The following is a 14,662-nucleotide window of genomic DNA, read 5'->3' on the forward strand; positions in this document are numbered from 1 at the left end:
TTTGCTCCTCCATTCCTGCATCCAGCATCTTAGGGCCACACTGGATAAGCTGTCACACCTTGGAGTTATTCACCAAAACATAAGAGATGCAACAGTTACACTAAAAAGCAGAAAATATTCTGTACTCCTCCCTCTCACTGTTAGATGATTACCAAGCCATAAAAATGAGCTTAGGCAAGGGAGGTGATTTCATTTCTTTTATACTTACAACTTAATTCAATAGCTTTGACTTTTTTCCTACAACAAAACAAAAAGCATCTCAATCTAAGCACTGTAAGTACTGTTTTCTATAGAAAATTGTGGTAGTGGAGCCCTGGTTCTCCAGAAAAGGACAATGTAATCTTTTTGGCGATTTTCTTCTGGGAATACAATGTTATTTAATGGAATTTACTCCACTAAAGCAGTGGCAATTCAAGATTCTTCAGAGAAAGCTATACAAGAAAGCAATTCTTAAATTGTAATGTTAAAAAAAAAAGTTTCTTTCTACATATATAAAGTTGCAATTATTCTCTTTTAGGCAGATTAATCCCATTCCTAAACTAGGATTTAAGGGTCAGAGGCATTTCCCCCCCGCCCCCCGCCGAGTGACCTACTGCAGCTTCTTGCATAAGAATGGAAAAAAAAGCCCAGTAGATTTACTGTGAACTGACATGAATTATTAAGTAGAATAAAGCAAGTAAATACATGCATACACAGCTCAAACCCAGACCTTCTTTTTTCCAAGCTAAACTCACTTTTTAGCATTGGTGACTCCCCAGCGGGCACTAATTCTCGGACAATCTGACCATCATCTTCATTTTTGTCAAGCCATCTGGTTTACAAACAGAAGTAAGTTATCTTTGAATAATTAGAGCTTTCAAAATCTAGTCTGGCTCCACACATAGTAAAAATCCACACCACAGTCAAAAAGATATTTTTACAAGGCTCTGTATCTCTGTTATCTTTGCAGGAGCTTGACCAGACCCTACGGCAGTCACACTGTAAACCTCCATTTTTCCAAGAAGAGTGATCATGACAGCCCTGCTCGCAGTAGATAAGCATCTGCTGTGATGTCCATCTGTCTGGAAAGCACAAACTCCGTGGCCACAAGTTATTCCTGTAAATGGGCAGTCTCAGCCTCTTGAAAGCATCGACCTTCATTGACCAGAACTACTTGCAGGCTTTATTACTATCCGCCTTGATTACAACCTTTATAGCATCTAAGTTACTAAACCCCCCTTTTTTTTAGTGTTTGCTTACTCTAGTTTATCGTCACTTTTCCTTTCCTTACAGATCAGTATATAACCTTTTTTTCTCCATCATGAAGAGGATGAATTATGTTGTTCCCATTTTCAGGGCCGAGTATGTGCAGGCAGCTGGCACCAGCAAAAGGAAGGATTTCCTTTGTTTCTCAACATTAATCTAACGATCCAACTACACTAATTAAGAAGAAGAGCTGGGCACAAAGCAAAATGTAGCATGATCTCAAGGGAAAAAAATCTGAAAGGAAAATGGAGGGGAACCAACTGCTAGTCTGGTAACCTTCACAGCTGCTCCTTCAGCCTCAGGGATGAAGGAATTACAACCCCAACCCCATCATACGCCATAAAGCAACCATTGTACGACAACTGCAAGGGCCCTGGCAGAGATTTCTCACTTTCCACTTCAAACCCAGACTGCTGCAGCACTCGGGATATTCCTGTAAGCATCTGCTTGGGGTCAGGTTTCCCACAGCGGTGCACCGGGGCCGTTTCAGTCCCCGAACAAAGCATCGTGAGAGCAGGCACAATTCCCAGAAAGCCCATCATTCCCAGGTACGCAGCTATCTGCAGCAACATCTTTTGCAGTTAAAAATACTGCTTAAACCCAGCGGGGGGTGAACAAAGGAGAAGGGAGCAAGCTCTGGCAGGTCACGCAGGGTATTTAACTTGCTATAATTATTCCCAGAACTCGAAAAACAAATCCCCAGAAACTGTTTCTTTTTGAAGGCAGCCACACAGCTATGTGAATGACACCAGACCACAGAAGAACTGCTTCTGCACGAACACATGCAGCACAGATGTACTGCAAGCTTCCCGCAACGTCCCCGTGCCACGCGCCTTCTCCTTGGCTGACCCTCACGCCAAAAAGGAAGGGAGCTCAATTCCCATTTAAATTTCCACCTCTGATTTTGCTGATGAGCCAGCACACGTGGAAACCAGCAAACGACCCTTATAACAGGGGTTTGGGGACATGAACAAACGTCCACTGGGAGCTGGATCAAACCAATGGTATCTCGCTGGTAGTAAGTGCAGCTTACAGTTGTGACCAGGCAGACTTGCCATGGTGGCCAAGAAGTAGCTAAGTATTTTGGAAAACCAAGGATGATAGGTCTCCGTTTCGTCCATCTGAAGGAAGGTTATCTTTTTTAATCTCCTCTCCCTTCCCATGCACAAGAAAACAATGATCACAAAGAAACCATGCAGAAAACCGGCACTGGGAGAGAAATCCAAGCGTGAGCTAGAGCTGGCCGGTCCCAGAAGCACTAACACCAAAGTCCCCATGCAGAAGAGGTGCATACAGCCCAACCACAAAGACAACACACGTCCACTCCCAGGTCCCCTCTAAGCTTTGGTGGGTTGCCGGGTATGCAGTCTACCCCGTATTCTTCCCTTTCACTCTGTAAAGCAGGTGGCCATGTGCAGGTGGCTTAAAAAGGGCTAAAAACTAAGGGGGTCAGCATGAAGGCGATGAACACATGAACGTGTGATGGTCACATGAACACCATGTGAGGGCATCGGGTGCAGTGTTATGCCTCAGTGGAGGCTGAGAGGTATAGTGGGGACAGAGGAGCAGAAAAATCTGTGGAGAAGACCATGAAATTGATGTCAAGAACTGAGCAAGGGTGGAGTGCAAGGAGGACAGAAGAGGAGCATGCCAAGACATCACATTGTCTTAAGAAAGGAAGCCTTTATTGATGTTTTGGGGTTGGGGGATTTTTTTTACCTGTTAGAACTGGTCCTTAGTACCTTTGTATCATGTAGTTCTTGATGCTGGCTCAGGATTCACGTCCTTGGACAGGTATCCAATGGCTAGGGGATCACATCATCCCAAAAGTCAAGGTGCTTCTGTGTACATGGATGTTAACTGGCAGGACCTACAAAATTCGAGCCTGAACTCCACCACCCCATGACCGCTGAATTAAGCATGGCCTTCAGGAAGGCAGAAGCTCACAACATAGACACGCTTCTGCTCTCCTGCTGCTGGTTTTTGTGTCCTGCAAGCTGCTGTTTCTGTTGCCGGCGTACATGCTGTTGTTTTCTGTCACCTTCACCATTGCTGATGTTTTAGGGAAGTGTGGGATGAATCTGGGTGAAACGCTTCTGCGCCAAGGTGGCAGGATGAAAATACATCCCACAAGAAACAGATCTCTGTGTGCAGCACGGCAAATGCTAACTGCTTCGGCAGTGAAGACAGAGGAGAAAAATGAATCAAAAAAGGGGATGAAACCCTTTTCCCAAAGGGAAAAACCTCCTAGATAAAGAAATTCCCTCTACCAATGTTGGTAGCTACTGATGGCAAGAGGAAGAGTATGTCTTGGACTGGAGGAGGAAAAGGGAGGTTTATCAACAGAAGTGGCTTAAGGCTCCTTACTTTGTTCCAGCCAAGAGAACAGCCAGAAGTGGCAGAAACACTATTTTCTCAAGAAAATGATTTTAGTGACAGAGGAAGTATTTGGATGAGCAATGCCACTGTGTTCATTCCTTTCAGCACATATGCTGCAATATCCAAATTTTACTTCAGTGTAATTCCAATAGCATATCACTGAGCAGCAGATTGCAACCAGGGGTTTATAGTCTTACACTGAACACAAATGCATTGACACATTATAAACACATCAGGCTGCAGAAAATAGAATTTTTCAGTATAGTGCCATCATATTCCCAGTACAAAAGACCTGTCAAAATCTTTTATTCTATTTCAGTGCATGTAATTCACATGCCACCGTGGATTTGCAAGGGTGTAGTCACGTCCTGTATCACATACTTGGTTCTAAAGAGATATTGTATGTCCAACAACCCAAAGCGGACACAAATATAACATAAAAGCCACTTCAGAGATAACTTCTAGAGGATCAGAGAGTCAGGGAAGCACTGGAAAAAAATATGGTATGACATCATCTATAGCATTTCAAATACAGCAGATGATAGCCTGTGTGCAATTAGAATGATTAGCACATACATTAGATTTAGAGATACATATGTATTTGTATGTGTCTTTGAATATAACCTATAGACATAAATATGTGTAAAATAGAAATACATTTCAGCATGTTTTTAGGCAACAAAAGGAGGTTTCTCTGGATCCTTTGTATGATGAACACTTTTGGCATTTGATTGAATAAATGTTCTTTCACAGGAGTCTCCCAGTGCATCATCCCATTCATAGTCTGTCTGTTGTTCTTCAGAGAATTAACGATGTTCCCTTATGCTTGTGCTGGAGAAAAATTAGGACGGTGCGGTCCATATGCTTAGGAAAAAATGTAATGAAGTATCATTGAGGATTTCAGTGGAGCTGTAATGATTTATAGCATATAAAATTCTATCCTATCACGAACTCACGACTTTGATTGAAAATTCATTTCTGTCTGGGATATAAATATTATAAAAAATAGGCTATTTTAGGGAATGTCAGCTAGCCTGTTCCTGGACTTCCACAGAGCCTTGAGGAGAAAATGAAATCTGAAGAACTCAATTCTGAGCTTCAAAAAGTTTTGGCTCCAGTTCTGGGCGGAAGGGTGAACTCCATCATTTCGAACTTTCTAGCGGTATTCATAATCACAATACCTAAACCACATCAGGTATTGTAAGGTATAAATTGTTCAGTTGTGCCACTGAACGATTCGGTGTTCAGTCCCTAAAAGCATGGATATTATAATGTCATGTGGTCATAAGGGAGGAATAATACTGCAATGCATCCAACTGATGTACTAGTAATTCTGCAAATAACACTTGGAGAAGTTACTTGCATTTACTTCTTGCAAGCACCGATCAAATGACCGCTTTAAAAATCACTGACTCTAAGAAGAGCGACAAGCCATTCCCTTTACAGCCAGCTGTTTCGAGAGCTGAAAGCACAGGCCTGAGAGTCATTATTTCTCGATGCTCTTCCCGAATCTGACACAAACTCACAATTAATCCACTTAGCTTCTCTTTATCTCTGCTGGCTCCCTTGTACGGCAAAGACAGTTCTTCTCATAGAGCTCTTGTGACTATTAGGTAATAGATGTTCCTATAGAGTCATAAAAAAGCTTTCAAATTAAAAGACATAACATAGCCTTGTATATGAATATGTAAATAACAAGAACAGAGACTTCAATGAGTTATATGCAATGAAGATCTGTAAGGACATCCTGCAGACATTAGTTACAGTGGAAGCTGGTTAGCCAGCTCTTTGCTATAATATCTGCTCTCCACATGCCGGTACAGCCTAGTTTTTACAGAGGTAAGAAGCCCATGAGGCTTTCTGCACAGGTGAGATGTGTTTCTGCTGGAAGGCATTTTGTCCTCCAGCTGTCTCACAGCGGCAGCTAAGCGGCAGAAAGTCAATGGAGCAGCTTTCAGGAAGGACACAGCAGCAGAAGTTATTTTCTCCAGACCATGCCATTGTGCTAGAGTGGAAGTTAATCAGGTCTTGGAGATGAAGGCAATGAGAACATCAGCATGTCTCCTGGCTGGCCACAGACTGGCCAAGCAGAAACAGAAGCTTCCCTGGTGTGCCCCGATGGAGTCTCTAACTAACCTCGCTTGCGTCGGCTCACTAAAATGAGGCCGCTCTTCTTGGCCAAGTCTTCAACATCTTGGCTCTGAAGCAGCAGATGAAGCCGGCCTCTCTGAGCACCTGCCAAAGCAGCGAGGACATAAGCTGTCCTTGGCCTACAGGACTGGAGGGGAACATCCAAACGCTGCAGGTCATGGAGATGTTTATCCCTCACACGGAGGATGCAGTGGGTGAGCACCTTCGCCCTCAGATATCTCCAGAATCCATGACGACACCCGTATACTGCGATGATGCCCCAGTCTCTCAAGAGACACGGGCACCAAAGATAGCGAGAGGGAGCAGCTGTCCCTGTGTTTGGAGGCGATCAGTCATGTTACCTTCTCAATCTGAGAGGAAGAGATAATGCTGGCACAAGGACAGCAAATAAAGCCGCACGAACAACACTGATATCACTTGGAAAAAAAGAGACATTAAGAAAGGTAAGAAGAGTGGAATTCCATCGCTTGTCACTTGAAGCCTGAATGCACCCCATGAATATTTTGGGGATAAGGTCTTGGGTTTTCTTTCTCCCTCCTTTTTCAGTCCCTGGCCTGAGGGGAATGCCCTGTGGACTCTGATGCTTCTGATCCACAGGTGTAAAGCTGAGGGGAAGGGGGTCATCACTCCAAGCTGAGGGAGGACACCCAGTTAAACAGTCAAGTAAGTAGGCAATTCAAAAGGAAATCTTTAAAATGAGCCAGCTGCACGGTGCAGTTAAACACAGAAATATCTCTGAGGGCCCTGAGCAAAACAGCTCTCCACGTGGATACTTCATGTCCAAGTAAAAACCTGTCTAGCTTGCTTGCTTAACTCAGTAAAACATATGGTTGTTAAATATGTATCAAAAGGCAGCAATGACAAAATGGTGGTTTGTTCTTTGAAAAGGGAGAGACTGGCTCACTTTTCACAACCAAGATGACATTGCATCTGCTGCTCCGTGCTGTCTCCCCGGTGAGTTTGCTCTCTGATGTGACGTGGCTTTAGCAATGCAGAGAGGCTGGGGCTGGCTCCTGTTTTGTATTTGGCTGACTCTCCTCGTTACAGTGGAGTTCTTCTTGATTTACAGTGACAAGAAGACAAGTAATCAGCTTAGCAGTTTTACCTTTGTTTGCAAATTAAAAATAATTGTGTTTGCGTTTTACAATTCCACTTGTCCCCCAGGAGATGACTTTTTAGAACAGGTCCTTGATGTTGTTAAGTGGAGCTCAGTGAACTTCCATCCTACAGGGTGGACATCCTGAGAGGGCAAGTGGGACTTTACAGGACACTGAACTACACTGAAGGTAATCTCTCATGTTTTCACCCAGTTCTCTCCAGTTTGTGCTGCAATGTTGAGGCAGACCCCAGTTAGTGCCAGGACAGATGGTGCATCTCGTTCCCCACGGGTAGCCTCAGTACAGCACATTTCTTTTGGCCACTTGATTGTCCAGGAAAGAGAAGAATACATTTATAACTCACCCAGAGGGGTAAGTTACAGCCCTCTGCTCTACCGCTGTCTCTGTCTGCATGGTATGCTTTTCCCTTCATGCAAGGAGCTCTCGAAATGGCAGCATAACAATTTTGCATTCTCCCAACACAAAAATAGCATCCCATTGCTCCTGGAAAGATGGGATGTGCATGTGAGGGACCAGAACCTCATCCCACGCATGCAATTAAACTAGCAGATTGCAGCAGATTACAGAGTGTGTTTCTGCAGCAGGCAATTGCAGTGACACTGGATGTGGTACTGGAAGGTTGCATTTTAACTTTTGGAAATTCTCTGTATCGCTGAGCTAATTGCTGAGAAGTTCACAATTCAGATTGCTGTAAGGGGAGTTAACCATATCTTAAACCTCCCAATCCACACTCTTTGCTTTCAGGCTTAGCAAAGCTAAATGAATGAATAAATAAAAAAGGATTAAGCTGTGCTCAGAAAATTCCAGTCTTGAAACAACAGCTAGACTCTTCAAAGTCTGGCAAATGCATAGATGGAGGCATAAATTGCAAGCATTGTTTCCAGTACCTGTAGCAGGGGAATTCCACAGCCTCACTTTCTGGCTGTCCTTCTTCCCTCACTATCACTTTGGCAAGGTACCAGCCACTGCTTCCTCCTTTGCCATCATGCCCTATCCTCACCCTCCTCACCTGCTTCAGCGTTACTGCTTCGACGAAGAATTCATCAGCCTTTGAGAAGGAGAAGAAAAAAGGTAAGGCAATATTTCTCCTTAAAAACAAACAAACCAACCAACCAAATTTATTGTTGCAGTCAAACCAACATCATCAGCATGCTGCAAGATAATTCTTCACAAGATGAAGGAGAAAGTACAAATTAATTTACCAAAGAATGAAAGCCTCAATATTTGTGCTAGATGTATAACATCAGATTTACAAATATACGATCTGCCAGCATTTTAAGTCTCCCACGTCATTGCATGCCCTCCACAACTGTAAAAAAAAAAGTAATTTGACTATTAAGAAGTTCAGATGGAGAGGCAGGAAATCCAAGTTCAAGCCCTTTCTCAGATACCAGCTTTCTGGGAAATCTGGGGCAGGTCACTTCAGACCAAATCCACAGAGGTATCTAGAAGTACAGTTCAGAGACTTTACCTAAGGTTAAATTCAGACGACACAGACTACTGAGCAGAATTGAACCCCAGCCATTTCCTCCCATGCAAGCGTTGAGCATGGCTGCACAGGGGCATTTCCAGCTGCTCCATGAGTTGTGTTCAGAATTTGGTGTGAACCCAACCCAGCAGCTAAATACCCTTAATACCCCACAAGAAACATGAATTTATGTCTTCTTTTTTTTTTTTTTTCCCCCCCCTCTGGAAAAGGACTCAAATCACCAACCTACTGCCAAGAAATTTCACTCTCTATCAGGGTGGGTGTACCTGCTGCACACCTACAGATTAGCCAAAGTGATGGCCCCTCAAGACCAGAGCTCTGTTACCCAAGAGCATATTGGGAGCAGCAGCTCCCAATGGCTGAAGGAAAAGAGGTGTATTAAAAGAATGAGTTACTCCTCCGGGAATCAGGCCAGACAAGTATCTACATTACCTGTACAGATACACACACATGTATGGTAAATCCTGGGTGTAAACACAGAGCATATGGGAAGCATATAGCCCAACAAACAGACATGACTGCTGTGGGTACCGTCTGGCTGAGATGTCTCACTAGGTAAGAGAAAGCTAACCAAACACCGCGATTCGTTCAGTCTTCATCACCCCAAAGCCCATGAAACACATATGGTGGTAGCATATATCCAGCTAGCTCCCAGAAAGCGTGGTGGCAAGGCAGTATTTTTTTAAATATTTAAATTTGTTAAAACGATCGTATTTTTTCCATCATTCAGGACTCTGATCTGACCTTTAAAATAAAGACCACTAAACAGATTACCACTATTTTAAGTGTTAATGATTAGCTTATGTACACGAACAAGTGTTACTTACATACTCAAACTGCTGAATTGGGGATTTAAGTTATCAAAACCTCACTGAGTCGGTCTAAGCCAATGAAGTCTAATTCATTAGGCCTGATGTTCATCTTACTTATTAATGGCTGATATAAATTAATGAGTAAGTAACTATCTGGAACCACAGCAGGGCAAACACCTAATTTAGAGGCATCTTTAAATTTTACCTTCTACACAGGCTATTAGTTTGCATCTGCAAGCAAACTTTTCAAGCTAAATTGGTAATCAAGGTACTATTGGTTTAAGTGGCTGTAGATTAGAGACCGCACCGACTTAGCTACATTTCTTTTTAACAGGGTATCTGAGCTAATCAGTGTAGAAATACTCATTCAGTCTTGAATATATGAGCTCTAAGTTTGTCAGGATTAATCCTTAAACAGCTTCCAACTTGTTCACCAGCTTTCAGCTCCTTGTGCCAAGAGAGCATTTTTCCATTAATAGGTTCCAGTTTTGTTTATATCATCTGGATACTATTAATCACATGAAATGACTTCCAAAATTATTTTTCCTTTTTTTTTTTTTTTTCCCCCGCTTCATACAAGTTACCCTATAACTCATTTTGGGGAGCAAAAATAAAATAGTCATCATTTGTGTTTAAAAATATTTGTATCTTCTGTGAACCAAGAATCTTTCTTTGGAACTTAATTGAAACAGTCTTCACCACCAAAACATGACTCATTTTGCTACCATTTTGACAAAAGTAGACTTCACCAAGTGACAAAATGCTGTCCTTTACAGCTTGGACCTACCTTTTAAAAATAAAAAACTATAATGTAAGTGCATTGGCAAAAATATGATGTTTGCAACATCCATGTCTGCAAACTTTTATATCATTTAGAAGCAGAATGAACTTTCACACTAGGTAAATGCCACATCTTTCCACAGACAGGTCTTACAGGGACAAGAAAACCTTGATGAAAGTTCTTTTAAGGTCTAAAAACCTCAGTGATTTCAGTGAAGAATTGGAAATTCTGGACACTCAACAGGAAATCCAACATGTTAATGCATATTTCAGAACCCTAAATTCAATGGTCAATTTTGAAAACTTGACCTCCTTTTATCCCCATTTTCTTTCCATTCCAAATCTTCAGTCAAATAATGACACAAATGATAGGAAATCTTCAGAGTTCTGCGATCAGATTCTCAAAATCTCCTCCAGGAGATACTGATTACATTTTAACAGTCTAAGTTGGACCCTAGAGATCCAAAATGTGCCTCATAATTGAATACGTATTAAGTAGGTTGACCCCACAGATCAGATCAGCACACTATTTGCTTGTTAATGCTGCAAGGGCTTTAACTACAGTTTGACCTCTTCATTATCTCCAGCTTTCCAGGGAACAAGCTCTGTCTTCAGTTCAGGCCATACAAAAACATATTGAAAACCGGACTGAAAATAAGACACAAAAATTGAGTGCAGCATGGTTGAGGGGAGACTGGAGGAAATATAAAGGAAACGTGTTAGGCTTTTTGTTCTGATTTTCACATTAAATAAGATACTTTTTTCTTCCTTTGCCCCAGGAGCTATTCCTTTTTGCCATGGATGGAGGGGGAAAGGCTCCCTCTTGTTCTTGGAAGATGGACAGATTTCCCAGAAGTCTTCCCAAATCTGAAGATGCAATTTCAACAGTCAGTACTTAGCTGGGGAGCAAACCAGGAGACGCTTTTATGAACGTACCAATGCCAAGCATGGGCACACCGTCCCTGACCTAAATTTCTCTCCAACTGCAACCTGTTATGATGCTCTGTGGACATGATTTATTTCTCCCTACTGCCCTAGCCCAAACTGGCAAGGAAACCAGCCAACTTTATAAATACACATCTCAAAAAAAAATAAACACCATCACACACTTTAAAACCTGTCTTAAGGAGCTGCTGTGTGAACTTACGTTGCCTTTTTCAAATTTATTGACAGTGTTGATGCAGTTGTAGAGAACGCGCTCTCCCGTGTCTCCCTGGTCGCCGATGAGGCAGACAAAGACATTGGCATCTGTGCCGCTCCCACTTACCGTCCCAGTGCAAACCGTCACCCGGTATTTTATCACTGTGGAGACATAAATTAATAAGACAATTTCAGCAACACCATTAATTGCCATTTAAATTTACTGCATTTTCCACAGACTGACAATTAATTTTAAGTGTTCATACTTCCAGTTGGTACTTCTGCTGATGTATTGACTTTTACACTTCCATGCTATCACTAGGAAAAGAAAAAAGCCAAAATAGGAAAGCTTGAAATGTTAAGGAAACCCATAAAGCCCCTCCAAAGAAGAACACAAAAATGCTGTCCCCTTCAGGTAAAACCTCGTGAATTGGAGTGCACAGCATCCTCGGGGCCCCAGCTCTCCTACCTTCCCTCCTGCCTTCCGAGGGGGTCCTGGTGATGGGGGAGCTTGTAACAACATGTTTGGGGAAAACGTAATTTTCAGCATCCAGGGGCATGGCAAGCAGACAAAAGTTGTTAAAAAGGGCTGAGCACCCAAGGACCTGAGGAACGGGCTCTTCTGGCTTTATGGGGCAGGACAAGCCCAGTTGGCCCCCTTGCCTCAAGACCCTCATAGTGCAGGAGGTTGGATTGTGTCTTGCCTCTTTGTCACCCTTGAGATCTTTAATTAGGATTTTACTGGATGGATTTTGAGCTGCCGCCTTCCTCGCCCCCACCCTGCCCTCATCTCTGCCCTCCCATCCCTTCGGGTGAAGGATTTCCAGAAAAAATTTCACAACGAAGAACCAGCCCACAGACGAGAGAGAGAGAGAGAGAGAGATTTTATCTCCAACATCGGGAAGAGGCAAGAAGCGATGCTCCCACCCTCCCTCCAAAACCTGCCTGCAAGCCCAACACGCGGGTGCCGCGTCTCGCCTCTCCTCAACACAACAGCTCCTCACGGGAAAGTGCCTGCATTTGAACTCAAGCAGCCCTCTCCACAGTTGATTAAAAATACATCTCAAAACCAGGTTTATTTACATTTTAATAACATCTGCAATTACAATTACTCTTCCTCTTCTGAGGAACTGCTCGGCTGCATGCAGATCACTGAGTTCGTCGGAAATTTCAGAAAACACGGGATTCACGGTCTATGGAGCGTGGAGCCCCATTGGGTGCTTTGGTGGAAATAAGAGAAATCCCAATGGCCACCTTGAGATATTGCTCTCCAAAATTCTCCCTCCAAGTACATTTAGTCCCTGTGACACAAGGTCAAGACAGAAGTGACCACTTGAGGAAGCCAACACAAAGTTCTGCAGCTTTCCTTAATTAAATCTCCAGTTCAAGCATAGTTAACCCAATAAATAGTTCAGATTGCTCACACGTACTGAAAGGTGCCTACTCTTCTGCACAACTGTTCTGTACAACTTCCTATGCATTTATACATATAGCTGCATAAATGTCCATATAATTAAATAAAACCTTAAAGCCCAAAAATGATTTTTAAATTTTAGATTGCGTTTCAGCTAAGCTTGCTTTCCATGAACATCTCTTCAAACCTGGCGTTTCACATTTTAAGGGAGACTGGAAAAAATACAACTTTGAAAAAAAAAAATATATAGCTCTGGAAGCAACTGTGCTGTGACCAGATGTCTCCCATCTCCCACCACAGAAGAATCTGCTTAGAATAAAAGCCTGAGATTTCTGACGCTTCATGCAGCTAATGATGCACACAGAAAAATACTGCAGAGAGAAAGTGCCAGAAAGAGCAGCTAATTGAATTGCATCGGTCTGCCTGTGCATCCCTTTTACACAAAGAGGGTTTCTTTCTATTCAGGTCCTAAGCACGGAGCCTGTGGCTCTCACCTGGCATGACTTCAGTCACTAGAGATCCCTCCGCAGGGAGCTCCCGCACAATCTCATTGTCGTCTTCATTTATATCTAGCCAGCGGCCGCAGTTGAATGAGTATTTTTCTTTTGTCAGCGTTTTCAGCAGAGTTACCTTCATTAAACCAAAACACTGCGTGAGTTCAGAGGCTTAAAGACAAAAAAGCAACAAGCTCTTGACAGGTTTTTGCCTGGGAAGCAAGAGTAGGTAGCAGCTGAGAAATAACACACATTAATAACGAGACCGTCATTCCGACTCGTGCACCGCAGTGATGCATGGAGCAAAGTCTGTCATAGCTGACGGCTTTTCGTTCCTCCTTTCTCCAATCAATCCATGGTGTTGTAAAAGTTTTGATGGATACTGTGGCTCTTAGTAATTGCTCATCATATGCCACTGTATAAATCCACAGAGCAAATTGCGGATGGCGCTTGCACTGCTGGCTCTCGCGGCTCAAAATCAGTGTGCGGCACATTGAGAAAACACCCAGAAAATGGCAGCAAGCATGAGTGAAGACCTGCAGTAGCTTCCAAAGAAGTAACGAGCAAATAAGGTAGGGCTCTGCAGATGGCTGGCAATGAAAGTGAAGGGAGGGTATGAAGAAGGTCTACAAAAGCACAGGTGGCATGAAGAAGGCAGAGAGGGGGTCAACTATTCACTCTTCTGCTACAAGAAATACAGGGCATCAAATGATGCTTGTAGAGTGAATTTCAAAGCAAACAAAAAGACACAATCAACCTGTGCAGTCCTTGCCAGAAGCTATTATGGTTGCTAAAAGTTGAAATGTTCAAGGGGAGACTGGAACTTTTGAACAAATAAATGGAAGAGAAACCTACTAAATGCTTTGTATTTAGTAGATCTTTTCAGGAAGTAAGTCCCCAGCTGGAAGCAGTTGAAAACTGCTTAGGGGGAAGTATCATAAATGCTTGTCCTTTTCTTACTGTTCTCTAATCATTCACTTATGTGACACAGGAGAGAGGATATTGGGCTAGATGGACTTTTGGCCTGACCAGCATGGCTGTTCTTGTGTTCTTCTAACAGAAAATGGAAGCCTGCCCTGATATGAAGCAAGCCTGGCATGAAACGTGTGAGGACTGGAAAAACATCATTAAGGCTTCGTCTAAGTTCCTGGATGCTAAAATGGATGCACAAGTGATGGGATTCATGTGCCATGAGCCTGATGCATCCAGAAAGCATCAGACTGGCTGTATACGGGCAGATTGATTTCATGCATCTTCATCAGGTTTGCTTAGACAGTTTGGCCCAAAGCGAGTCCTAGACACACTGTCAGATCCCTCTTGTCCTCCCTGAACACAATTACTGTGCAGAAAAAGAGAACACCCCAGGGAAATGTATAGCTATGGAAGGTCTAAGCATTCTCGCTCATCACCTCTGAACAAACTAATAGTGACGATTGCAGTGACCCAAATTCTGACCAGTGCTTTCTTTTTGATAAAGACCACAGCCAGACACCTTGTGCCACCATATGGTGAACACAGCAGCATTTGATGCCCTCTCCCCACCGAAGAGGTGTTTGGCTGCGTATGCTTTCGCATCTCCCTGACAATGCAGGAGAGCAGGATCTGTCAAAGCACATTATAGGCATGCAAGAAAAATCTCT

The 14,662-nt window shown here is 43.0% G+C and overlaps 1 protein-coding gene across 1 annotated transcript in view; it reads right to left on the reverse strand.

The window, feature by feature from the left end:
- Positions 1-14,662, reverse strand: part of LOXHD1 (lipoxygenase homology domains 1) — a 125,565-nt gene that overhangs the window by 74,503 nt on the left and 36,400 nt on the right. Inside the window, exons 11-14 of the mRNA XM_010582978.1 lie at positions 13,023-13,158; positions 11,122-11,276; positions 7,781-7,941; positions 735-811 (exon numbers count right to left, since the gene is read on the reverse strand). Of these exons, the coding sequence (XP_010581280.1) occupies positions 735-811; positions 7,781-7,941; positions 11,122-11,276; positions 13,023-13,158 (529 nt within the window). The remainder of the gene's footprint in view (positions 1-734; positions 812-7,780; positions 7,942-11,121; positions 11,277-13,022; positions 13,159-14,662) is intronic.

This window comes from Haliaeetus leucocephalus, unplaced genomic scaffold, assembly GCF_000737465.1.
Source record: "Haliaeetus leucocephalus isolate CR32 unplaced genomic scaffold, Haliaeetus_leucocephalus-4.0 Scaffold866, whole genome shotgun sequence".
NCBI classification, from domain to species: Eukaryota; Metazoa; Chordata; class Aves; order Accipitriformes; family Accipitridae; genus Haliaeetus; species Haliaeetus leucocephalus.